The 27,804-nt window shown below is 44.5% G+C and overlaps 1 protein-coding gene across 1 annotated transcript in view; it reads left to right on the forward strand.

Annotated features, from left to right (window-relative positions):
* The window catches only part of klhdc8b (kelch domain containing 8B), a 281,616-nt gene that overhangs the window by 20,769 nt on the left and 233,043 nt on the right, over nt 1-27,804 (forward strand). Inside the window, exon 2 of the mRNA XM_040192274.2 lies at nt 5,173-6,542. Within this exon, the coding sequence (XP_040048208.1) occupies nt 6,152-6,542 (391 nt within the window). The 5' untranslated portion in view covers nt 5,173-6,151. The remainder of the gene's footprint in view (nt 1-5,172; nt 6,543-27,804) is intronic.

Consider the following 27,804-nt stretch of genomic DNA (forward strand, 5'->3'; position numbering starts at 1 on the left):
TATTCACATATATCTCTCTCTTTGATTAAAACTCGTAGGACTAAACTTCCAAACCAATTTGTGCACCATGAGAACACCAACTGAATGCTTGCTGAAGTCATTTTTTTAAAGACTGAAATAAAAATCTGAATTGAAGCACATCATCTACGCTGCGTTTACCATGTCCCTGATCTGCTGGGGGCATTTTGGGCTGAACAGCCCTGTGACTGCAGCATCTCATTAGATCTCATCTCATGCTTGCATTGCTCTCTCAATGTTTGTGTTTGCATGATGACCCGCTTTAGGCCTTTCCAGCGACTAAGCCCGCCCCGCGGCTTTTCTGTGTGGAGTCTGCATGTTCTCCCCGTGTCTGCGGGGGTTCTCTCCGCGTTCTACGGCTTCCTCCCACAGTCCAAAGCCTTGCGTTGGGGATTACGTTAATTGGTCATTCTAAAGGTGTGTGGATGTGAGAGTGGTTGTGTGTCTCTGTGTTGGCCCTGCGATATACTACATGGCGACCGATCCACGGTGCACCCCGTCTCTCGCCCAAAGTTGGCAGGGATGGAGGTCAGCCCCTCCGCAAGCCTGTAAGGATAAGCAGCTTTGAAGATGAATGACTGACTAGCTTCCAGTTTATTCTTGAATAGTGAAAATTGAACTCAACTAGGCCGTTTTACAACCCGACATGGCAATATGCCCATATTCGTTACACACCTCGGCATGATTTCATATTGAGATGTGTAACCAGCCCCAGGCTGATTGATGTATGTGTCCATCAAGGTCAAATGCAATTGGAATTGTGTCTTTTGTGAAAAAAATAATAGATTTAAGTTAAAGGATAACATTTGAATGATTTATACTGACTTCAAAGTGGTTGAACGGATGTTTGGGATGTATATGTGTGTGCTTGCTGGTCATTTAAAAACAAAATGCAGTTGTCAATATAGACAAAATTGACGGTTATCTGCAGGAAATGAGAGTCTGCTTTTTTTTTCTATATCTGTCAGCGAGGGCTCAAAAAAGGACCAAGGATTTCAAGTTGCCAATCTGACCCTGTGATTGGTATATGTGTCATGCAAGAATGGGAAGCTGACAGCAGAAAACCTGTAACTAGGAGACAGATAAAATGTAGGTACACCCAAAAAGTTTTCCATGACAGGAAAATATTAAATATTGGTCAAATCAGTCAACCATCCTAGTGCCATGCACCAAAACTGGGAGCTGACAGTAAGAGAGCTGAGAAATAGCAAGAAAAGGAAATCTCAAGGGAGTAATGAGCCGTGGGGAGGAAGATGTGGGAGTGGGAAACCAGAACACAATCTCTGGTTAAATTATGAATGACAAACAGCATCAAACCTTCAGACTGAATCTGGGATGCAGCAGGGATGCAGGAGGAGAGGGAGGATACAGCGAAAAGCTGCCTTGTACTATTTTGGGTTTTGGGCTGGACTTGGATTGCAGCATGTTGAAAAACAGCCTTCACGATGGAAAAGCTGAAATTAAAAGGCCTTTAAGCGCTGGCAGAAGGGTATCGGCTGCGATTACGCGCCCATCTGGGCGGCGCTCTTCACACTTTCAGCAGGGAAAGGCTCTCCAGCTCTGAGTTGTGGGAAGTGAAACATAAACATACTTAACCTTTTTGAAGCACAAGGTTTCTCAAGACTTTGGCAAACATCCATTCCAGAGACGAGATCTGCTGGCATGACTCAGCTGAGTAATCAGATGACCTTTGGAACTCTTGCAGGTATTAGTATATCTAGTGCACTTGTTATGACCACATAATAAAGATAGCAGAATATTATGTGTTCTGCCATTTATTTTCTGCGTATAAAGAGACAGAAAGTGTTAAGAGTGATAAACTTTTCCAGTTACAGGAGCTCTAAGTCAGTAGGATCCTGGTAGTTGGTCCACTTTGTCTAAGTGGCAGCCAGAGGTGGACTGTCCATAGAGGATAAGGAGGAAATACCGGCCCACCTTCACCACCAACCGCCCAGCCATATGACATCGTCCCCGCCGGCCCCCGACTGTATTCTACGCTTCTCAGAACACATTACATTTAATCTAATACCCACGTTTCCAACTGTCTACCCCTCGCTGCGCACAGCAGTCCCCCCCCCCCGATGGGCACACGCGTTCGTGCGTACACAGGTAAGCACGCTGACGGAGAACGCGCAAGCCAGGATGACAGAGAAAGTCAAGGCAAAGAGGAAATATAGCCAAGGGCATGATAACACAGAAGGAAGGCCAAGACATAAGACATCTTGTTCTGTTTTCACCCCCAGCAGAAGGCAGACAAGGCTGTACAGCAGAGAGCCTTTTTTTGCAAAGATGATACAAACAGAAAATGTCTCAATCATACCGTCAAAACAAAGAAGCCCTCTTCTGTTCCCTTTGTCTGGCTTTTACTAATCCCAGAGAAGCGTAAACGCTTTCATCACTGGCATGTCCAACCTCACACACATACACCAGAGAGTTGGAGAGCGTGAGAAGGGCCACCTACACCGAGGTTGCGCTGCTGAGGCATATTTCGTCAGATCCTCGGGAAGCACGAGCCAGGACCTTCTCATGGGACCTCAGATGTCGCTTCACAGAGAGCAAGTCCGCAGGAGGACAAGTGTTGGCACGCATTATATATGTTGTGAAGCTTATCAGCAAAAGAGGTGGATGCAGAGGCAACACACACACTTGAGGACAATGAATTCCGGGGATCCGGGATGCCCTCGGCCCAGATCGACACCGCACAGGACCTCACAGCCGACGGTCAGTGTTCTGTTGTCATACAGACACTGTCCATGAGCGACTAGTTGCTGTGAATTGAAAGTTCCATTGACTCCAATTTGCAGGGCCAATATAATGGCTTCCCTGCACTGCTCTCTGAAAAGGGCCCGACTCAAATCCATGTGTGGTGCTATTCACACATCCTAAACCTTGGGCTGTCTTCTTCAGAGGATGCAGCACTCCGGACCAACTGGAGAGGCTTAAGAGACTTATTAGAGCAGCCTGAGCAGTAACACGTTAATGAACTCATCTTTCTTCATACTTTAAGACGAGAAGTGCATGATTTTCGTTATGTTATGTAAGTGAAAAAAGGTATTCTTTGAAGTTTGTTTTATCCGAGAGTTAAAGGACACATTCTGGTCGAAGACAACTTCTTCACGGTGCTTCTGAATACCAGAGCAGTGCCTTCTTTTCATACTAAATGTCAATCCTCAGGTTGTTGACTCAGCTATTTGTGGCATCCTCAAACACACACAACGGCAAAGATACCTAAAGATTGGGGTTGAGAGGGAAGAGCAGATCAATCCCAGGAAAAAACTGAATCAACTCAAGGAATTTGCATAATTTAGACTTTGCCAGGTCTGCTAATCTCTCTGGTAGACTCACTGAAAGAAATAGGTATCCACAGGAAGGACTGACAACTCTCTCCTCGGAGGTGTGAGCAGGTATAGCATTTATAACACGGCAAGCTTTAGATGTTAAACTTAGCAGCCAGACTTAACCTGGATTAAATGTTACCTAACTGCCATGCATATTTCCCAAACCTTATAAGTATGTCTGTGGCACAGTTGTCATTGTAACAAAGCAGTAGGCTCAGCCTTGCCTCTCAAAATCACAGAGTTTCAGAAACTTTTTCATGGAAAATAAGAAAAACAATTGCTAACCCAATGGTGATGATTGATGTTGCTACCAGAATGAACCGATGTTTGACAGGGACGAAAGAAGAAACGTATAGTTTCTCAGACTCTAGTTTGTCAGTGATGGAATCACAAGAAAGTACAAAAGTCGTGGCGTACCCACTAGTTCAAAGCTTAACTCTTAATGTTCACAATAAACACGTTCCTAACCTGGACACTGGAAGCTCGCATTGCCCTGACCAGGACAAATGCAATTCGATGCTGTTTCTGGTAGTCTTTCAGTAGTTAGATATTTACATGTCATTTACATGTCTGCAGGAAAGTTACTTTGATGAGAGAAGGTAGTAAGACTCACTCGGGCGGCGGTTGGGTAATGCTGGGGCGACGATAAAGGAGCCTTTATTGTGCTATTTGGAGGTGAGCGGGATATCTTAATGTGAAAGGCTCACATATTTATCAATAGTTTTACTGGATAGTTACTCACACATTGATAGTAAGACTGCATGTGTAATGATCAAATATGTAACAAAGAAACAAAGAAAAAGAAAATATTTTTTTTTAGAAAAAATAATACTTTTTTCTTTTGATATCTAACAGGAAAGAAACTAAATGCAAGACACTCTCAAATGACTTTTGTGAAGTTGTCTCCTGGGTAGTTTTATTTATTATTAGTTATGCCTGTACACAAACAACAAACAACGTACCAGCATGTGTTGTGTTTGTGCTGTTGTGTGTCCGTGCGTGTAAATGTGACCGGCCTGAGCGGTCGAGTGGTCCGTGCATCGCCACGCTCTACCAGTCAGCACTGGAAAGGCTTCTTCACGGTGTACTTTAAATGTCAGTCCTCAGGTCACAGTGGGCTGGCCTCCTGCTGAGTCTCCGACTCACCCACACATTATGAACAAACAGACTTCTCAATGCTGTCAACAGTAATGTGCTATTATGTTGATACCTGATCATTTTGCCTTCTCAAAATTTGGAATTATAACTGTTGTTCCGCAGTCTCAATCCCCCGTAATGCTGTGACCTCGGACAGGTTGACCGACCGTGTTGTGCAACTCCTTGAACTGTTAAATTAACATAGAGGCCTTCCTCTAGTAGTTATAGTTTGTGATTGGTAGAAGTACAGTAGTTTGTATTTAATATGCTGTAATTTGTAAGTAAAGTACTCGCTGAAATTTTGTTTTATGTGATCTGACTTTTCATTTCATGGATCTGTCACTCAAACTGGACTACCAGGGTTATATTGTATTGTTTATTAGCCAAAACAATGCCCCCCCCTCAAGCAGAGCCTTGCCTTGTTTGATCACAGGGCAGTTTTCATTCTGCTACCCAATTAGTCGATATATCGCCACTGGAAAGAATAAGACGTATAGGGGTCCAGCACAAAGCTCATACCATGTTTCTCCTTTTATTTAAATTGTGGAAATTGGAGGAACACTTTTACACAAACCATAATCCACAAACTGTGTACAGTCACTTCTAAAGTTTGCCTTTACCCCCTTGCTCTTAATTTATACTCCATTTCCTGATCTAATGGCGTTGTCTTTTCTTTTAGGTTGGGTCCCGCCAAAGGAGCCTCATCCTCTCCGAAGCGACCAGGACGCTGCGAAGCACACAGTTCACGAAGCGCTGTGCCTGACAGGAAGTCATAGAACGGCGCTCAGGGATTTGGAATCCCCGTTTAATTAAGCGAAGAAAATCTTTCTTAAATTGCAAGTCTTGCCGCTATTAAACTCCCATAGAGTTTTCATTTGAAGGCTCTAGTTCATTTATTTAAGTAAATTTTTCACCGGGGTGCAGCTGAGGGGGGGTGATGGACCTGGATAAATTCTTTTTGTTTAAAAGGATCTGCCATAAAGGCTTTCCCTTGGATTAAGAAGGCAATAGTGAAGGTCAGTGTTCCTTAACGTGATCCAGTGGCATCCCCCTCTTTCTCTTCTTCAACTCCACTCTCGATTTGAAGGTTTTTGTGGGATTAAGTATTAAGCTCTAGGACACTAGGACTCCTCCTAGGAACCTTTGTGTTCATTTAAACTGTGCTTTATAAATAAAAGGGATTGGATTGGATTGGACTCCCCCACACCCACCGGAATATACTCAAGTCAGAACTTTAACCAAAACAACCTCCCAGCAGGATGCAGCGAAGGGGAGAGGAGAGCTGGAGAGAGGAATAGAGGGGGAGTGAAGGGCTGAAGGCTCCGCTACTCGAAAAAAAACACCAACAGCCGGATGAATAAAACATTTCAATAGCGAGGGAGTCGTGACATCTGGCTGAGGGGCGAGTTCGACATTCTCCTCGTTCCCTCTCTTTATTCCACCTTGTTCTGTCCTTGACGTACGAGCATCCCTTATCTTCCTCCTCCCCCCTTTTCTCGAGGGTTTCAGGCGGTCAGACAGAAACACGCGTGTGCCTCCACTTGTTTCTTCTGCTCCGTGGCCCTGGAACACGCCCCCCCTCCCCTTCCTCTACCCTCTTCCTCCTTCCCGACGCGCCACTGTGTGATGGTGTGTACCCTCCTCTCTGTCCTGGAGACATGCCTGTGCAGGAGATGGCGGTGAGTCCTGTCAAGTCCCTGTACTGGGAGCAGTTCCCTCCCATGTCGCAGCGCCGCGTCTACAGCACTCCGGTGTACCACGAGGGCCTGCTCTATGTGCTGGGGGGCTGCAACGAGACCGGCACGCCCCTGGACAGCGTCGAGGTCCTGGATGTAGAGAGCCAGACGTGGAGCCAGCTGCCGCCGCTGCCCACCGCACGGGCGGGGGCCTCGGCCGTGGCGTTAGGGGGCCAGGTGATGGTGCTCGGGGGCATGAACCAGCAGCAGACCCCGCTGGCCTCAGTGGAGATGTACCACCCCGACGAGGGCAAATGGGAGACAAAGGCCAGCCTAGGTCAGCCGTCCATGGGAGTCACCACTGTGGAGAAAGGTAAGCGGAGGAATGCTTCTCAGCCCACAGGTGGGACGTCGTTGTCGGCACAGAGCCAGAAGACAGAGCTGGTTATTGATGTGATTTGGGTGTGACGGCTGATTGGAATTGGTTACTGCTCATGTTTGTTTTGGTACAAGAACACGCAACAGGCGGCGTCACCCCGCAGGAACTCCAGTACTTACCCACCAGGCCCTGGAGGATTGGCTAGTCCTGCGGGTTATGGGTTTTCTTGAATGTCAAAGCCGGAAATATCTGTGTAGGTTGGTGGATGAATGTCTCCCTTGTGGGTTGTCTGGTCTTTTGAGGATTCAGCTTCAGGTTTAGCCCCAGCTGAAGCAGTGGCGTGTTTGCTGATATTTTCCAACTGCAAACCAACTCTGCTGACCTCCATAAATGGGAGTCCGTTGTTGTATTCACATCGATCACTAATTGTCCATTTTCTAAAGGCCTCCCCCAAGCATCAATGTAGAAACCACTTGACTTCCACTCAGAACACGACGTGTCTCTCTGTCGTCCAAGTAATATTGACTAGGGTGAAACATTGGTAAAGTTTTCCCAACAGTTGCGTGTTATGTATTTCTGTAGTAAACATGTCAATCCCTGATTTGAAGTTGACGATATCTATGCAGCGACAGTAAAGTGTCCGTCAAAGGAGAAACCGAATAGCTGCTTTGTCTGTCTATAGAATTATACTCTAAAGACCTTAAGTAAGAAATCACAAACTTCTGCTTCACGGGTGTTTTTTTATTACACGTTATATTCTATTCTTCATTTCGGCCTAAATACTTGCTTTTGCTCGGCAGCACGTTTATTTGTTTGTTCGGTAAAGACGTCCTGCTGTGTTCTTTTGCGCTGATTTTCTGAACTCATCAGTGCGCTGCTGCTGTGCCTTCGCCCCATCAATTACTACCAAAAACCTTATGCATGCTCATTACGACGGGCTTACGCAGCTGCTTTGACATATTCACGAGGCTTTGAAGCAACAGTAGTGGCAAGAAACTCATTCCTCTGCTCAAAGTGAACTAATTGTCTGTTCATTTTGGAAGAGGCCCCTCCGGGCTTTTCACGCACTGTGAAGCGGCTGAAGTGTCTCTCCAGTCGAAGCCGCTTGTGATAACAGCAGAGTGGCGTCTGGGTCGATGGCGGTGAGGCGGTACCCAGATTGTGATGATGTAAATGGTCAAGAGGTTGTATGTGTGTGTCTGCAAAAGTCCTCTGCGGTATCTCAGCCTCGGTCTCCTTCATCTCTTCTCTTGTGCTTTGGCCAAATGTCAAACATGCCTGCTGTGGAGGAGCCAGGCGTCACGCAGTCTACCTCCGCTGAATAAACACCCCAGACTTAATGCTCATTCCTCAGGCCTGTGCTGGCTGTGAGAGAGAGGGATGAGCGGGACGAAGGAAACAAGAAAATGAAGCGATCGAGAGCCTTTATATGGGGAAAGAGATACAGAGAGATTTGAAATATCGCGTTGATAAAGAAGTGGGAAAGACTTGTTGCAATTTGCACGCTGTTGAGTACTGGCCTTGTAAGCCGGGGAACCAATATGACCTTTCAGGGAGATGAAGTAAAATATCTCTGGAATTGTCATTGCATACTCTAGATTTCACACACAAGATTAAAAAAAACAAACAGAATATGGGTTCATAGCGGGTGACAACACGCAATGATGTCAGCAGTGACATCATCGGGTTAGACCCAGTACACTGGGGGAGTGTCCGTACGCATGGTACAACCTATAGCTATAAAAGGTAGAGGACAATGACTGTCAGGGGGGACAGGAGGAACATCCGCTGTGTGCACGGGATTGAGTACTTTATGTTGCGTTGAGTTTATTCATTTACGTTAAGTTTAACTCATTTGGATTGTAGGTTTTGTTGTATATTTGATTTAACGTGACGCAGGGACTTTTGAAAATAAAACCCTTTTGTTGTCTGGATAATGTCTCGCTTGTCTGCCTCCTACCGTTCCAGAAGCCGCTCCGGTCTGGAATCCTCCCAATGATAACTTACAGAAACCTCCCCCTCGACCTAGTGGGCGACTGTGGGTAAGTGGGGAACACGGTCGTCCTCCAATCAGAGGGTTGGCGATTTGATCCCAGTCCTCGCTAACCCGCATGTCGATGTGTCCTTGGGCAACACTGCTACTGTAGCTGCGACTACAGTGCGTGAATGTTAGTTACTGGTGGGCAGGTGACACTGTGTATGGTAGCTCCTGTCATCAGTGCTTTGAGTGGTCGGAAGACTAGAAAGGTGCTATACAAGTACAGTCCGTTTACCATTCCAAATGTAAAAATGGCCTCAACAATCATAGGTGTAATTATTCCCACAATTATGTTTTCTTTCTCAACAGTTTGTCTAATCCTGAGGTACAATTGGATAACTTCAAGCCGTGTGGTCTTCAGCAACACCATCGTCCTGTTTGGCGTCACCTACTTACATTTAGCACACAGGGATTTTCTTGCAGCTGTCCTGCACGGAGCACGGAGAGAGGACATGCTCTCAGTCTGAAAACTGGTGCTGCAGAAAAGCTCTGCTGTGAAGCCCTGCAGTGTAAAAGCTTCCCTGGGTGTCTGCTGCCACACTTGTTATGTGAAGAAAATGTGAAAGGCCAATACAAATATTATTTTCCTGAGGTATTCTGCCGCTAAAATCAATGAAAAACTGTGGTAAATAAACTCAATATTGATGAAAAATAGATAAAGATTGATCTTGTGGCCCTGGTAGATGCATACTAACTGTGACATTTAACGTGACAATTACGAGGAACTTGGAGGAACACTTTTACACAAACCATAATCCACAAGTCGTGTACAGTCTCTTCGGGGGATGTCTCCATCATCCCGTCAGCCTTTCCTGCAACAAGAACGTTCACATGAAACTGGTCGGGTCTCAAGTTGCTCCCACCCTCTCTGACCTATTGAGTAGCTCTGTACCCACTTATTTTAATAAACACGTTTTGTCAGCAGGATTAAGGTCTACATTATATTGGAAGCTGGCCAGCATTGTCCCCTCGTCTTGCTTTTCTCTTTTGTCTCTGCAGCCAGAGATGTGGTCCGATGATTGACATGTTGGCCAACATGTTCTCATCTCCCCAGACGCCCCCAAGCTGCTCCCCTGTCTGTTTCCAGACTTCCTCCGCAGTCGACTGATCAATGGAGCCTTGCTGTTCCTTGGCATTCGTGTGACCGCCATGTTTGTTTCCAGAGGAAGCAGAGGAAGCAAGCGGATTAGTGTTAAATGTTGGTATCTGTGTGCCAGCCGGGGCTGCAGACACAGCAGACGTGTGTGGCAATTGTTTCTGTATTCCTATACCAGCAGCAGCAGCTGTGTGTGTGTGTGTGTGTGTGTCCGTGTGTGTGACTTCTTGTGCATTTTGCCACCCCTGCTGAATTAAACACAATCATGTATGTGTTTGGATTTCACTCCATTATCCTTCACTTATTTATGTCTTCATTACTCATCCTAAATGATTCTGTAATTAAATCCCTCATCTCTCTGTTCAAATATTGTCCCAATAAGTCTTAGCTCATATATATATATATATATATAGTTAGTTCATATTTACAGCCCATTGCCGATTTCATGTGGTTTTTCACCTCTTTCCCGTCACCGATCCGTAAACTGTGGAACACGGATCTTTTTGCTTTGCACAGCTTGCTCACAGACAAAAAAGCTTTTAATTGCCGCTGTGGCGTGACTCAAAAGTGTCACGGCCCCACTGCACTGATGAATATAATTCCCTCTTTTCCCTGGGCCTGTAATTCAGAGCCAGCCGTCTCGCTGCCGGCGGCTGAGAAAGAACAGTTCTGCAGGACTGTCAGGCTCCGGATGATTTAAGAAACAGGAGGGGGATGAAGACACGCTGAGGTGGCTTCAATTTGGCGGAGGAGGTGTGAAGTCGCTTACAAATAGAATCCCAGGAAACACTTCACCCTCAACTCCTGTGAGAGAGAAGACAGTTTGAAGGCCGTCGAGCTGCAATGTGTTTTATCAAATTATTAACAGAGGGCAGTTGTCGGCTTTAATTCATTGAATTGAGTTAAATATGTACGTTTGTGCTTCTTTGCGTTGTGTCTGGCTTGCTTTTCGATTGACCTGTTTTTGATGGACTCCCGGGGCCTCAGAACGCATTATGGAGAAGCCGCTGTGCTGTTCGCTGGGAGGTGGAGACACACTTGGGGTCACTTTGGTCATGTGATTGGTAAAAACTAATTATGTAAAACTGACTTTACTGTGATAAAGAAAGTGTCATTTCATGTTTATAATGGTCTTTGGGCGGTAATTATCTTCCAGGGTCAGAGCTGCACGTCAGCTCTTTTTGTTGCATAGCTGCACTGATGCTGCAGCGGTTGAGGGTTTTGTTTAGCGTTGATAACGCAGGATGCTGAAGTGCAGCACGAGTTTAAAAGTATCAAGTCACATCTGTGGCAGTGGCAGGGTGTCAGCTGAAGTACTTCTCCGTAAGTGGTATTTTTCTTTTTTAAATATTTAATTCTTTTGCTGGCACGGCAAAGACAAACAAGTTCTGCGCAGAAGGACCTGCATTGTAATTTTTCAGTAGAGTTCATCCAAAAACAAGTCTCCTCTGCTGCTGTGTGTCTTGTTAGAGGTTTTAGGTAGCAGGCTGGTGTCGACTCCAACACCTCCACTTCTTCTGTGTGGAGCCAACTCATAAACCATTTCTTGATTTCACTTTCATTTCATGACTGCAACATTTAACTTTTATCTGCAGCTTTTCTCTTTGGCCAAACATATTAGACAGAGATATTGTTCGTCCTAAAGACAGTATCCGTCCATCCTCGGGACAGCTGTTTTAAGCGTCTCCACTAGCTACAGTGAACTACAGGTTGATTGAATGCCATCTAATAATGACATTAATAGCCGCAATATAAAGATTTTAGGAGGCAACAGACGTTGAAAAATGAGCAGAACAGGAATTAAATGAGTTCATGAAGTTAATCGCTTTAAAAATGAGCACACAAACCTCCGGTGATTATTAAGATAAGGACACAGATTTGTCCCGCTTGTGTATATTTAACATTTTTTTTATCTGTTAAGTGCTTCCGTCCAGATAACAGGATAAGCTAAAAAGGTCCTGTTGTATCCAGAGTTCTAGAAACATAATCATAAAAACCAGAATGAAGCTCAATCCTGTTCACACCTGGAAGTTTATTGCATGGTCATTGCAAGTTTATTGGTCGTCTGAATCCCTCACGTCAACGAGCAGCGGTTCAACGAGACGGAGGAACCGCTGCTCCTCAACAAAGCCCACATGGACCTCAGCAGTTCCGCCGCCCCGATACTGGCTCAGGGAGCACATCTGAAAAGCACACTACACCGGCCGGGCCGCGTGTTAAAGGAATCATGCATATTTCGTTTGTCTTCATTCCTAAGCACCTGTATTTTCCCCTCTACAAATAAGCCATTGATACTATACTGACGCTCGCTCAGCGCGACTCAACTATCTCACCATGAATAACAGCAAAAACCCGAACGGTCCCTCTAAGCCACGCGTCGTTTGTGCAAACATGAAAGGTCCATTTATTATAGCAGAAAAGCCAGAGAGAAGCCAGACATCAAAGTGTCATTTCTTTCTGTGGAGACTTTGCACTTACACACTTTTATTTGACAATGCTTTGACTTTCAGTCGTGTGTTTATGAATGAAGCTTGCTCTCGGAAGAAATTTCTAACTTTTTTTTGCTTTCCCTGTTAGTAAAAGCCGCAGCGCTCAGCACAGTGGTTTCTATTCTGTGTATATGAATTAATATTAATTTGACAAGCGCTATACACCAAATTTGCTTTCTTCCCATGAATTGTATATATTTATGCTAGTTATCCATCAATATGCTAAATGCTAGTATACCCACTGTGTAATGCCCTTAAAAAATGTAGAGTCAGTGAGCTGTCACGCAGAAGTATCCGTCTGAAACTAACCCGCCGTCATACCTACTAGTACTCAGACCAAACGGGCTGCAGCGCCGCTGTGCTGAATAAAGTTCTGTGACTCGTGTAAGAAGTAGAATTTTTATTTCTTCTTTTTAGAAGTTGCTTCAAGTAAAGAGCTTGAGTCAGCCAGTCTTTTTCTGAGCTGTCTTGTCTTTAGTTTGTGCTAAACAGAAATCAGATTTCTCTCTGGAACAACAAGAGCATGTCGCAGACTTAAAGGGTTGCACAGGTACTTTTGAGTCGGGACCGATTCATGATGTGCCTACAGTTCTGACAAGAACTTTGTTGCTGCTATTGATTACATTGATTGCATTAACAGAGTGTGTATGGTAATATTATATTGTTCAACAGTTGAAAAAAAAGTCAAGCTCCCTCATAGAGAAGAATAGTGCTGCTCCACTTTAAAACGAGCCAACTTAAAATTCTCTGTGGCAGGCGGAGCAGTTGCTAACTTCGGCGCTAATCCATGGGGGCTTAGCTCCGGCCTCCTGAAGGGTCCAGTGTAGTTTACACGCACACAGCACTGCTGCATTTACAGCGGACCCTCCCGGGCAAGTCAAGTGGGGTCTTACTGTTTGTGCACGGCTGGCAGCAGGGCGGCTTATTCGATGACGGGAGGCTGACATCACATTACCCTAATGCCATCTGGTGCCGTTGTACAAGTGAACTTCAGAGCCCGGGTTCAGGCCTGATAGCCGTACTGGTAGCCTAAACCGGCCTTTTTTAACCTGTAGTTTGTTTGCTAATGCATTTTCTCAATTCCATTGATGGCCAGCCAAGTGTAGGTGTTACACAAAATTCACAACAAAGAGTAAATAGAAAGTGTGCGGTCAGTCACTCAGTAAATGTCTGTGGTGGAAATTCTTCTTTCTGGCCCCATCATCCAGAGTGCACTCTGATAAGCTGTAAGTGCGATTGCTCTCTCCACCTTCACAGACTGGCTGCAAAACATCCAACTGGGTCCGTCCTCTGTCAAAAGACACTTTCATATGTCCAAAGCAAAGATACGCAGGCAGATAAAAAGAAAGTAAATAGAGATCAAATAATTCCTGCAGGTGTAGTGAACAGCACATGCTAGTAATGCAGAACGGCTGCAGAAGATCACAGAGTACATCATAGTCCGCGTTCCCTGCAAGGGGTCTAGACCCGAGGGGCTATAGCCAGAGACGGCATGCTGACTCTTAAATGTGGAGGCCAGGATTACTGATGCTGAAAGCCAGGTGTCAGATGATACACTGTGTTACGCCCACTGTATCCAAGTGGACGTAGTCATGGTGACGGCACACATTGGTTTGTGGAATGCCGTTTCCAAACCTTGAGTTTGGCAATATTTCCGTTTACATCTTGGCATTCAACTGTCGCCATGCTTGTCTTTGCATTGGATGAACTAAACATTTGTAATAGGAGAAGTGACGTAGAGATGCTGTTTGCAGCTCTGGTAGCATCAGCACTTGTCAATCACAGTCAACCCGCCCTAAAGCATACGCTGCTTTATGCTCTATTCGATTCAACCATAATGTACTAAATGAACATCAGGCTGTATTGAAGAAGACTTGAAAGACTTAAAACCATAAACTTGCTCCCTGCTTCAAACTGCAAAAGGTTCCTACTGCTGTCCTAAACAGATGGAAAGTTGTCCACACAGTGGGCTGAACAGGCAAAGAGAGACACATCGTCCCGTAGCTGAGAGGCCCCGTGAAAAGAGAGACGAGCCTGTGCATGAGACCCGAGGGAGCATCTTCTGTGCTTCTGAAGACAGGCGACATCGCCGCAGGCAGCGACACCAAGCAGCTTTTCCCCTTCAGTTGTTCCTTGTACTGTCGGCACAACACTCTCCATCGGCGCTCCATCTGCCCACGCTGCCGCGGTGGTGCTGAAGCAACAGGGGTCCAATGGGACAGTTTAACTTGAAATCACTGACCCGTTGGACCTGAGCGTCACCCTTTTGGACGCAGAACCAAGGTCCAACCCAACAATTCTGTCATAAATGCGTCAAATTTATTCTGTTTATTTTGGAGCGAGCAGTGGCCCGCAGGCTCTGACGATTTAAAACGAAGGTTGGAACTGAAAGATAGACAGTTAGACCTTGTAGTAGCAGAGAAACACCCCTTTTTCATCATGGCTATACCATTTTCAGAGCAGAGGCGAAAAAATAGGCAGTGGTCATCCCTCGTCTCCTATGAAATTACACTTCAACAGAGGAGTTTTCCTTAAAATAAGTAGTTCTAACTTACTACTACACTACTTACTACACACTACTAGGTCCACACTTCTACGTCCACACTTCTACGTCCACACTACTACGTCCACACTACTACGTTGTGGTTTTTAAAACACATATTTTGCTGTGTCCACACTACGCAGCGCTTTCCAGCACCGAGGACCGTTCTGTTTTACACATATTGGCTTGGTGTGTAGTTGCTCCGGCTCCCTGTGTGGATATAATGAACCTCGTGGATTGTAAGGAAGCCTTTACCCTGTCCATCAAATCCACAGTAACTATTGCGTCCCCGAGAGGAGCCCAGTACATGTACAAACAAATCTTTAAAGCTGAATATGTGAAACGTGAACTGCAGCTATACTGAATCCCTGTTTGTCTTTAGGAGAGGAGATCCTCTCACTGGTGACTGAGAGCACTGCTGTCAGATCACTTGTTTTTCACAATATGGTACTTCCTCGGTATGGGAGTATTTAAAGTCTGGACTGGAAAATAATAGGCTTCATGAGCTGGCAGCTTGCACAGTGCAGTCCAGCAAGAGGCCGAACGCAGCCAATCACAGTCAGAGATGCATTCACTTACTGTGGTACACAAGCAAGAAGAAAGGACGAGGAGGCAGAAGGAAGCCAGGCGGAGAGGAGTGTAGACGCAGTCTTCAGACTTGCAGTGCAATGGAAATAAACGAAAAGACGTGGCAACAGCCACTGGGTCAGTGAACCCCACACTCGATCAATACTTGACCCCACAGCTTTGGGTGTAGATAGAGATTGACGCGCTCCCTTGGTTATGCCCCATTAGATAATGAGACGAGGGGCAGCAAACCCGCGGGTTAAATACATGAAGGGTAAATACGTGCCTGGAAATATGGAGACCTATTTTAGATTTTCACATTAGCCGCTGAGCTGATGTTGTCCTATGAATGTTTTTTGGCTTTCAGGGGAGAAGTTTTCCAGGACTTTGGGTACAGCAGGAACCACATCACCCACATTCTGTTGGGTTTTGATCTCAGTAAATGAATCTAATTGTTTTTTTTTACTAATGAGCATCTCTTCACAACTAAAACGAGATAATTCTCAGTTTAATAGATGTGTGTGTGGGCTGCACTTCCTCTAGATTATTTTCTGTGTGTCTCTCTCTCTCTCTCCTTCGCACTAATGAACCCTTCTCAAATGTATTATTGTCCATGCCATCTCTTCTCCTGGGTCTGCTTCTTCACTTGCACTCCACGCATAATAATAGTGCGCTGGATTTCACAGTATCGAGGATATCGCAAGGACGCGGCCTGAATATGGATGAGGGTCTCATTATTGCTCCGGGCAGGTCGGGGGACAGATAGCGATGATTACATTGAGAATGATGAACACTCTTCTCAAAATAAGCTCTAATTCAATCGGTCTAACCTGATTCAAGGTCTGTACAATAACTGAGGTCAGGACCACAACAACAACAACAACAACAACAACAACAACAGGACAATAGTTTATTATGGCACGATGAAAAAGAGCAGCTGGTCTGAGGACGGAAGAGACAGAGACGCATATATTCCTGACATGCGGTGGGAGAAAAAAAGGGAAACATGGAAACACGTGTGGAGGATTAATATTAGTCACTGTGGAGGTTGTTTACTTTAGCAAAGAAGTGATTCATTCCGGCAAACGCAGAACGTCAAGCAAACCACAATCTAGCCTTTTAAGATAAGATGAAAGCTTATTGATCCATTGAGGCAAATAAAATAGTTTTATGAGCACTAGTGGAAAATCTACGAGATAAACTCAAACGCTGAACACAAGCAGGAGGAGCACGGTCTTGTGAGCGTGCAGATACTTAAAAATTATATAGGAAATGTCTCAAATGTCAAAAGTCCATGGACATCCATATCAATCAACCTCCAATTTACTCTGGATTTTAATTTCTGCATGGATTTCCTCCCATTATTTATTTATAGTTCATTCGTGGTTGGGTTAGGAGGTCTGGCTCGTACTCAGCATTCCAATCAAAACACCAGAAGCGGTTATTATTATATTCAGTATCAATTCATTTGCAAATTATCTTTCAGGCAATTTCTCTCACCATGAACAGGACTACAGCTTGAGCTGATGGTGATGACACAATTTCTAAGATAATCATAAACTAAAATCCTGGAAGAACTAGAAGAAAAGTAAACTTGACGGATCAGTAGCTAAAACCGCGGTTTTGTATAATTAAGATATCCACTATAATTAGTTGTTGCAGCTGCCATTTGAAAGAAAGTAATTTGAGTCTCTGCTGCCTTGTCTTTGCTTTTTTAAAGGCTGAGTATGTTGCCTGATACAAGCAATCAAATTATTAACTAATCAAACTACAAAATTGCCACGGAGTGAAGCTGGAGCCGACACATCCAATCTGATTGTGCCTTCCTCTGATTCCTCATACTTCCTACACTACACCTCTCCTCACCTCAACTACCGGCCCAACGGCTCCTCTTCACCTCCTGTTCTCTGTGCAGTTTCTACCACTAACACTCCTTCTCTGGCCCACAACCACTTTACTCAACAGCCTTCTCAGGATCTCATCAACTTGTTGCAAATGGGATTTCATGAGGGCTTTTTTGTGACTAACTGCTCAAATCTCTACGCAGGATGAGTCACATGCATTTGCACTTTGCTTTTTGCATGAAACACACACACACGCACACACACATACACACATACATTCATGCATAAAGTACGTACATAGAGTACCTATATATATTCTATTACTGACTCATTTTAATACAGTAATGACGCGTCTCCTTTGTTTCTGAAGTAACTGAGAAAGTAACTGAAGGTATTTGTGTTCCTTTCTAAGTCAACGGGTCATGTGCGTGTCCTGGTTGCAGTGTAAAATGTAAACAAGCACCCAAGCTGTTGCCTCGCAATGCATTTCTGTTGAAAAGGTGCATTATGTAGTTTTCGGAATATTTCTTTCAGACGGAAACGATTGAATCGCTAAAGCTTTAGCAACATCCAATCAAATATCAAATTATAATAATCCCGTTCTGTGCTGATGAGAGTGGAGCGTTTCTTCTCAAGGGAGCAAAGCTAGTTTGCTGTTGGTCGGCTGTGGGCAGCAGAGGCGCGTAGCCCAGTGAGCTGCACTGCAGAATTTGCAGCCGTAGACGTGCAGCCATAGACGTGCAGCCATAGACGTGCAGCGATAGACGTGCATAGGACGTTGCCGCAGTGGCGGTTGCAGACAGTGCAGGCGGAGATCTGTACTCTGCATTGAGGGCAGTCCCGTTCCCTGGAAGCACCATTCACTTCTGCAGCCTGTCTGGTTTCCGTCTGCTCTGCCGCAGGAGGCTGCTGATGCTGATAGTCTGAGGAAGAAAAGTGTCATTAGTGATGCAGCCCATGTGTTCTCTGCTTTGATCAGCACCGCTCTCTCCTGATAGGTGGACTTTTTTAAATGCATCTTTAAACTCTCCCCCTCGCTTCTTTAACATCCTCCCACCTATACAACATAACTTATGTTCTCCTTTTGGTTCAATCCACTCGTCCCTATTCAAGCCTCTCAGGTAGTCTACTGGAGCTCTGTGACTCTTGAGTAGTGACATTGGCTGTTGAGGACTACCTGCGTTTTAAATGCACTCCATGACTTGAACATCTCAAATGAGAATGCATGATTCGTGTTGTGGCGTTTGAGTGATCAATAACTCTAAGACGTCCCGTCAGCTGGTAATCCTGTAGTAAAAACAACAGCACGCTAATAAATTCATCAAAAAAATAATGAACGCTTTAAAGCTAAAGCTATTACATGTGTTAGAGAGGTACAATGAAGCTTTAAAGGCAAACTAGTCGGAGTGGTGACGCTCAGTTGTCTCATTTAGCCGCGCGTCAGCAACCGCTGCTTTGATGATACGTAAAAGAAAGTACTGTGTAAAGTCCACCTGCTGTGTGAAATCATTTTGGAGGCATCACTATCTCATTTTGTAGTTTGTGTCGGTTTGCTTGTGGTTTGGGGGAACATCTTCCGCAGAGACTGTTGTCATCAACAAGCCTGGTTGGTTAAGATGCCCCCCAATTAAGAGCCTGATTCCACATAAACTGCCAGCGTCTTTTTTCAATTGTTCCCGACGAGGAAGGATTGTGTGAGTCTCACACAGAGAACTTGAAAGAACCCAGTGGTGTTTTTCTGAGCGCTTTGGCTTTATCTTAATCTTCGAGCTGTTTGCTTTTCTGAAAGGCGCTGATGACATCACTGTAGAATGGAGGAAAGGCTTGTTGTGGTCGTGTCCGTCCATCCTGGCTTTCCCATGTCAGACTGACACTATCACAACGGCAATTGTTGCTGAGAATCCGATGCTTTTATCGGAGCACACGTTGTCGTCCCTCCTCGCGTTACGCCCGTCTGATATAAAGTATGAGGGCAAGAGGCTCCGATAAGAGTCCTTTGTGGAGGCAAACAAATGTGTGATACATTATGAAAACTAAAGAGACGGGGAAAGAGCCTTACATGATGGTTTGGGTGGTGATATATTTTTACAATATTGTTGTCTCAGAAACAGACAAAAAGGGTTCTAAGTTCATTTTTGTTGAAACGCTGGGATGAAGAATTACCCACTGGTGCTTTTCGCTCAGGCCCTTGGGCAGCACACTAGCCTTTCTGGATTTTTAACCTGTTTTTTTGTGTTGTTTGTCTGTGAAGGAAGGTTTTGTTTCGTTGAAAAGCTGTCCTATAGATCAACGCAAACAATAAAGATTAATATTAACCTCCAGGAAAATGCACTGTGGTTTGATTCAAATCTCAAAGTTTGAATCTGCATCCACACGAGATCCAGTGCATCGGTGTAGCCATCGATATATTTGGAGTAATAATCCCGTCTCTCACCCCTCCATCTACGTGAGCTCCAAGCATGTTTAAGAGAGATGGCACGAATAGGTCGACTCCAGTGAGTCAGTCGGTGTGCTTGTGTGTCTGTCGGGGGGGAGATTGAAGGCTTTTGATACTGACGTTCTTCTGCGGTGTGAGTATGTGTGTAAGGGGATTGGGTTTGCGTGTTCCTAAAAATCTGGGGTTTCTATAAAGAAATTACAGTATCTTATATAACATTTTGCCATCCATGACGCCCTTAGGTGATGTGGCACTGCAACTCTCTTCACAGCCCCCACAAATAATTGACTTATGAAAGCGAGTCACTCGCACAGAGAGAGCGCCATATTTGCTATTAATAGCAGCACGGCGGGATGTGTTGTTATCATTCTGCTAACTTCGGGTTCGATATTGCAGGATGCTGTTTTCTATTCTCTTCGATCATCTGCTCTCTTTCCCACATGCTCATCTGTTGCATACAGTCTCCTATGAGGTCTATCTCATCTAAACAACACAAACAATTTAAACCGTTGTAAATCAGACCAGCATTTTTACTGCCGGGGGGTTATAGATAGAAAACCCCTCTACGCCGGCTGCTCGAACTTCACTCGAACTTAGCGCAGCATGAAGTTTGAGAGGGAGTTTTATTTGACGTGTTGGAGGTGGTTATCCATCACATGGAAGCGGGTGCTGTGGGTGTCACTTTCGGGAGCTGCTGAATTAGAAGTAGAAGTTGAAGGGGAGGAGGAGGCAGCGGTTGCTGCTGTGATAAATGACTCCACCTACAGTGGAACCAGAACAACACTCGTCATCTCGTGGTTTGTGGAGGAAACAAGATCAGATTTTACTTTACTGTAAGAAACAATTTGTACATCTATTTCTCAATAAATCGGCTGACTTCGGTTTCAGGTTTGACGCCTGAGAAGCTTTTTTAATCACACCACTCGGCATGCTGTGCTCATGCTACAGTGAGAGCAGCCCCTTCTGCTCTTCTTCGGATTTAGATCACAGAATGCCTCCTTTTTTTGTACCAACGTATTCCCAAGACTGTGCAGCGACATCTGCTCTACATGCTGAGACACCCAAATTACAGGGGTAATGTTTGAAGACACCCACCACTGATCTCCTCAGGGGGTCTACGTTGGCCTTCTGCCGCGTTCCACCGCTGCATTTAGATCATTGCACACTGATGGGTTTTGTGTTCTTTTTTAACACAACTGTGTTACGGGTTTGACCTGCGTCAAAGTTGACAGGGCGACGAGCTCTTCTGTCCCCTTTCTTCTTGCTATCGTACTGTTTCACACACGTTTTGAAGCTTTAATGAGATGGATGACAAATGCTGACATTAATTTGAGACCCAGATTAGCAGACTGTGGAGCTGCAGTGATGTGATGTTGTGTCTTTGACAGTTCCAGCCGCATTTTAAACAGGCTGATGATTTTACACATAAAAGAAGTGCACATATTCAACTACTAAAAGGTTTATTTTTGAAGATAGAATGACAAGTAGCAGGTTCACTTTGAGTACATACTTTATATTGTCAAATGCATTTAGTCTCCTAATAGTATCAGTGAAAGTACAGTAAAGTTGTTTTGATGTCTATTACGTGTGTGTTTTGTACCAGCTGTCCACCTGCACCTGTTCGTTACCACTTTCATTTTCTAAATCCATCCATCATAGTTAGCTTCCACTTTAGCACAAAGCGGCCTAATGTTTAATGCAGTGCCGCCACACATCACAGCGAGGTATCAGGTTTTGCCTCACCTCTCTCCTGTCCACTCGCTTGCAACTGTAAAGCAGAGCCGCCCTGCCAATCCGAACTCCTGGAGGGAAAAGATTGTGGGGGTATGCGGGGGGAGGGGGGTGGGGTGCTGTCAGTGACACACACACACACACACAAAGGCAAAGACAGAGATTCTCGGACGCGACCCACCAACGCTTTTCACATAATGAACACAGAAGGCTCACATACGGAACATGAAAGTGGAGGACCAGACACACAGGGATACATACAGCGATGATTGATGCCCGTTGTGCCCCCTTCAAACCGCTCCCATTTGAAAACTAAAGATTCTGGATAGTTACAGCAAAAGAGTGCAATGCGTAAGATGTTGCGGGCAAGTGTTGATTTTTTGCCCTCCATCTGCACAACTGGTGCGGTTGAAACCCCTTTGTGGTGTCAGAAAGCAGGTTGGTGTTCTACGTTGTTGGAGTTGGCCGCTATACTGGGATACGATTTCCGTACGGTATGAATTTCTCACGTTACGCCATTGCTTTGTGGCTGAATTGATTTTCAACAAGTCAGCGCGGAGCGCCACTTGTCCTACGTGTGTTGAGATTGAGTGATGGTAATAACTTTATAACAACAATGAATAGCCCACAACAAACAAAACCCCACGACAGCTGGTGACACATAAGCTATTTGTAACAGTAAAAATTGTACATTATATAAAAGTTACTGCACGAAGAACTGCATGCTGGGTAAAGCGCACAACAAGAAGTAACTCTGTTGCTACATAAAAACATGGAAAAGAGCGATACGGGAGGAACAACGAGAGACCAGAGATGCACCAACACAACTTGTGCCCATTTGAAGTAGTCTTGCATGTATTCCTTGAATATTAATAAGACAAGATATTGCAGAGTTTAAGCTGCTGTAGACAAGACAACACGAGTTGTTTAATTTTTTCTCTACTGCTCCTTTGCAGACTACAAGTAGAACAACAACAGCTTAACCCTGTGTTTTGTGTGTGTGTGTGTGTGTGTGTGTGTGTGCTGGATGTGACTGCAGTGCCAGGGTCCTTTGGGAGATTAGCACAGCTGGTCTGACATGAGAGAAGAGATGACATCCAGATATGGGAAGTAACAGGCCGATTGTGGACGGAGTGTTCTGGAGGAGAGACAGGAAGTCAAGGAAGGAGAGATTTAAGAGAAACAAGTGTAGGGGGGGGGGGGGGGGGGGGGGATTCACGTTTCGCTTTGCATCACTGACCTGCTAACACTGCATCACGACACTTCCTTCTTTTACTGACTGAGTTTATAAGTATCCGTCACTGGGTTAAAGGACCTCAGATCGTTTTTTGTTCCACTCGTCTCATGTAAATATACACTTGAATAAATATCTTGTAGTTTACTGCTTGGAAGAGAGAGTCGGACGGAGGGTGGAGGCGAAGATGCCGCGGGACTTGAAAGGGACGGCAGCCTGCTGGCATTTGAGGATATTATATAGGTTGCCGGCTCATTTGGCCCGCTTACAGACACACACACACACACACACACACACACACACACACACACGCACACGCACACACACACACACACACACACACACACACACACACACACACACACACACACACACACACACACACAGTTTGAGCTGCAGCAGCGGAGGTGACACACAGCTCATGAAGGCGCCCCCCCACGCCCCACGCCCCAAGAGCCAGCGGACACATAATGTTCCCCCACTGAACCCTGAAAAATACCCAAGGCATTGAAAAGGACGGGGAGGAAGTGTGTGTGTGTGTGAGTGAGGACCATACGCACACACGCTCCCACACACGCTCATAAACACATGAAGCTGCAGCTCCTGCAGTGCACTATTAACAGCACTACTGCACAGGTACAAATAGCGCTAATGCTCTGCAGTCTGCATTTCACAGAAGGAACGCTACTGCTGCAGCAGGAGAGGAGAATCAAACACACACACTAATGCTACACTACAGAAGAAAATAACATACATGTACACGTCGACACGCCTGTTTGAAGACATATCAGTACATACTTCCAGGATCATGGTGAGCTGCCAAATGTGAAGGATGTTTTTGTTCGACCAGCGTACCTCTTTTTGTTGAGCGTTCCTGTTCATTCCTGTGTCTCAGACGTGATAAACAGCCCAAAGGAACTTTCATTTCTTAAACATAATTTTTCGAGGGCCTCAGAGCCGCAGGGATTACGTTTAGCATTTTACCTAGACACTTTTTTGTTATAAACATCCACCTTGAAGAAGCAGTGTTTCCCTAACATTATATGGGCTAAATTAATAAAATTAATAAAAATTTCATTATCCTAATATGTATCCTGGTAGCGCATCATGATAACGTTATAATGACAAGGTTACTGTAACTAAGTGAAAGAGGACTTTCAGAATTGTTGATGGTTTACACACTTCTTGTTGAAACCCTTTTTGGGATGATAGATCCTTGGAAACCAGCTGCTATAATCAAACAGTAAAGCTTCTCCTTGTTTGCTGACATTTAGTATCTGCAGTGAAGACAGCATAATCAGGGATCTCAAAGTTAAATTTGCTCCCTCTTTTTTTGTGCTGATGCAATCTGTGACTCTGATCTGTGATCCGATTTGAGGCATACGTTTTATTATCTGTTGCATCACATTTGTCTTATTTGTATAAATGTCTGCCGGTTGAGACAAATCACCCCCCCCCCCCCCTTTAAACCTGCTTGGAAGGCCTGGAATTATGGAGATGTACATAAACACTACTGTGTGTACATTTCTGGACTCATTTGCACATCATATTTTATAACTTGTTGGAGTTGTGTTTGGAGTATTGTCAAACAAATAAGTGGTGATTGTGGCCAAGACAAGAGATGTTTTGAGCGGTGTGTATTCGTTTGTGACGAATACACAATATTCCTGTTGGTAATTGAATTTTGCTCTGTTTGGCCCCTTTAGGGGGTAGTGAGGGACAATGTTTAGTTTGTAAGACAACAGTCACGGTAACCCTTCAGACGTGATGATAATCAGCCACGATTTAAAGATAGTTCTACATCTGTTGAGCTTTTCAAAAAAAGGCTGGTGGTATTCCATGTTTTTGCTATTTACAATAATTCACATGACATGTCCAAGTCCACCTCAACACTTTCAGAATCCAGAAAGAAGCTCATGAATTCCCAATGAACGTTACTAAAACCAAAGGGACTGCCCTGTGACACCGAGGTATTTGATGAGTATGATGTCATACTTTTAGCTGGTCATTATTCAAAATCCTTTACTTTCCCAAGGTACATGTTGGCCCCGCGTCTTCCATCACCAGGGAAGCAGCAGGTGGTGTGATGTAATGCATAGTGATGACTATGTTGTGGCCCTTCTCTGTCTGCCTCAGGACTCGTTCTGTCTCTTCATGACACAGGGATTCTTCAGGTGACAAACCGCTTCTTGTCTTTCTCGGCAGAGGTAACAATACGTAAACATCCAGTATCGTGTGAGCGTCAGTTCCTTCTGAAGTAGTACTAATCTCTCTAGGAATCAGGAAACATTTATTGCCAAAATATCTCAGACATACAAGGAATTTGTCTTGGCGATTGGTGCGTGACAGTAGACAGTGTAACAATAGACAACAAGACAGCAGTGCACAAGTAATAAAATAAAGTAAAATGAAATGCTAATGCAATGGGTTAGTGTTGTTAAGGAAACTTTTCAACCTCAAATCAATGTTTCTATCTCTTGTTTGAAGGAAACGTCTTATCTACGGTTTCATTAGATGACTGCAATGGAAATAAAATTATTGTATTGGAGTGACAGGGAGATTGTTTCTGTAAAACGGTGGGAAACCCTACCAAGGTTTTCTAATAAATGCTGCAGCAGAGTTGAGCTCTAGCCTTTAGTCGGGTCTGCAATGTTCCGGTGGTCCTGTGAGATTCTCTCGAAATGTTTGATAGAACATTTGAAATATCCCACCGCATCATCGGGTTAACACTGACGAGAAGCTTTCCTTTCTCCCCGGAAGAGCGATTTGCCAAAAACATCAAAATTCAGCACGCAGGCTGACCCCAGTATACAACCACAGATTGGTTAACCACATAGCTGCGGTAGGACTAAGATTACAGTGATGCACAGCCGCAGGAAATGAGATGCATGGTCTTATCTCTGTTTTCGTCACACTGATTTAACAGCACGCTTTGGAAAGGAGACGCCTGGGAGTCGGCAGAGCTTGGAATTGGCTTACATTCTCTTCAAGCCTCGTAGGGAAAGAGGAACGCCGGCTTAATGCTTCAGAATAGTCGTTGCCTCTTTTTATGCGGAAGAGAGAGAGATGAGAGACATGATGTGTGTGTGTATGTGTGTGTGTGTGTGTGTGTGTGTGTGTGTGTGTGTGTGTGTGTGTGTGTGTGTGTGTCAGTTTGGGGTTCCTCCCCCCTCGGGTACTGAATGTGTGTGGGTGTAAAGCAAGTAGTCTTTGACCCTGAATCTCCTTTATTCCATCTTCCTCATCCCTCTATCCGTGCACAAACCAGAGAGATCTTCTTTCAGTGATAAGTGGCTGCGGGGTTTTATGTGCATTAATGAGGCAGAAGGGTAAAAAGCAACAAGTTCTGATCCTCATAGGACTCGTCCTCTTCCTACCGGCCAGCTGCAAGTAAAGGGTCTTTTGCCTCCATCACCACATTCAAAGTAAACATGCAGTCTCTGCGGAAGATTTCCTAATCTAAAGAAAAACAAATGACCTAAAGTAATACAGTAGAACAAAACTTGATTCAAATGTGATTTGTGTCACAGGGAAAATAGTTCAGTCAGATATTAAGAACAAAAAGCACACTTATAAATAATAACACTAAAGGTCATTGTTGTGGTCTTTTTACGTGTTGCCTATAAACCAAAGTTGTGCTAGTTACCCATCGACCAGTCAAAATACATGCAGAAATAATCCCAGCCTTGGATCACATGTGTATTTATTTGATCACACGTTGGAATTAAATATAAATAGGGCCTCCAGAGAGTTAGCAGGGGGGGAAATGCATACAGAGCTCCCTGGCAGGAGAATGTAGGGCAGCATGCAGATGGAATAAACCTTTCTTATGCTCACGGAGTACTACCTCCACTTTCTGTGTCTGTTTGTGTGTTCCAATCGTCTCTGTGTAACAGATCACGCTTCAGGCAACAATGGCATTCCAGACCTTTTGGCGAGGCATATTCCTGACAAATGAATGATCTATTTTTGAGATTAGACTAAATATTAAGAGAAGGGTGGGAGAATCCAAGAGGCTGTGAACAAATGTTTATTCATTAACTCATGCACCAATGAATAAGACAGCAGAAATAAAACCATTTAGAAAAATACATGTGTGTGTTTTATATATATATATATATATATATATATATATATATATATATATATATATATATATATATATATATATATCCTCTGCTGACAGAGTGACAAACTTGGCACTCAAACCCAAAATCCCTGGTATATTTTGTTAATATTTCCAGTTAGATTCAAAGGGTGGATATGAAACAGTTATACGCCTGTTAGCAGAGGGTGGACTTCAAGATTTTTGATTCTCTCAGCAACATTGTCAATGTATGTATTCTTTAAAAATATGGACATGATGATAGGCAGTAACAAAAAGGACTTATGCAAAGAGAGGATTGCAAATGCCGCGCATTGATTTGAGATGATCACCTTTGGATCATTTCACCACCCAAGTTAGAATGCAGTGGGAGAATGGTTAAAAGTCAGTTAGCAGAGGATGGTTTCGATCCATCGACCTCTGGGTTATGGGCCCAGCACGCTTCCGCTGCGCCACTCTGCTGTGGACCACGAGTTGTGACTCAAAGCTAGGAAACATGGTTTTGAACCCTTTGAAACTAATAACAATGTTTTTGCGCAATGCAACATTGTGGAAGAGCCGCGCATTGATTTGAGATGATCACCTTTGGATCATTTCACCACCCAAGTTAGAATGCAGTGGGAGAATGGTTAAAAGTCAGTTAGCAGAGGATGGTTTCGATCCATCGACCTCTGGGTTATGGGCCCAGCACGCTTCCGCTGCGCCACTCTGCTGTGGACCACGAGTTGTGACTCAAAGCTAGGATACATGGTTTTGAACCCTTTGAAACTAATAACAATGTTTTTGCGCAATGCAACATTGTGGAAGAGCCGCGCATTGATTTGAGATGATCACCTTTGGATCATTTCACCACCCAAGTTAGAATGCAGTGGGAGAATGGTTAAAAGTCAGTTAGCAGAGGATGGTTTCGATCCATTGACCTCTGGGTTATGGGCCAGCACGCTTCCGCTGCGCCACTCTGCTGTGGACTACGAGTTGTGACTCAAAGCTAGGATTCATGGTTTTGAACCCTTTGAAACTAATAATGTTTTTGCGCAATGCAACATTGTGGAAGAGGCGCGCATTGATTTGAGATGATCACCTTTGGATCATTTCACCACCCAAGTTAGAATGCAGTGGGAGAATGGTTAAAAGTCAGTTAGCAGAGGATGGTTTCGATCCATCGACCTCTGG

The sequence above is a fragment of the Gasterosteus aculeatus genome, chromosome 2, assembly GCF_964276395.1.
Source record: "Gasterosteus aculeatus chromosome 2, fGasAcu3.hap1.1, whole genome shotgun sequence".
Classification (NCBI taxonomy): domain Eukaryota; kingdom Metazoa; phylum Chordata; class Actinopteri; order Perciformes; family Gasterosteidae; genus Gasterosteus; species Gasterosteus aculeatus.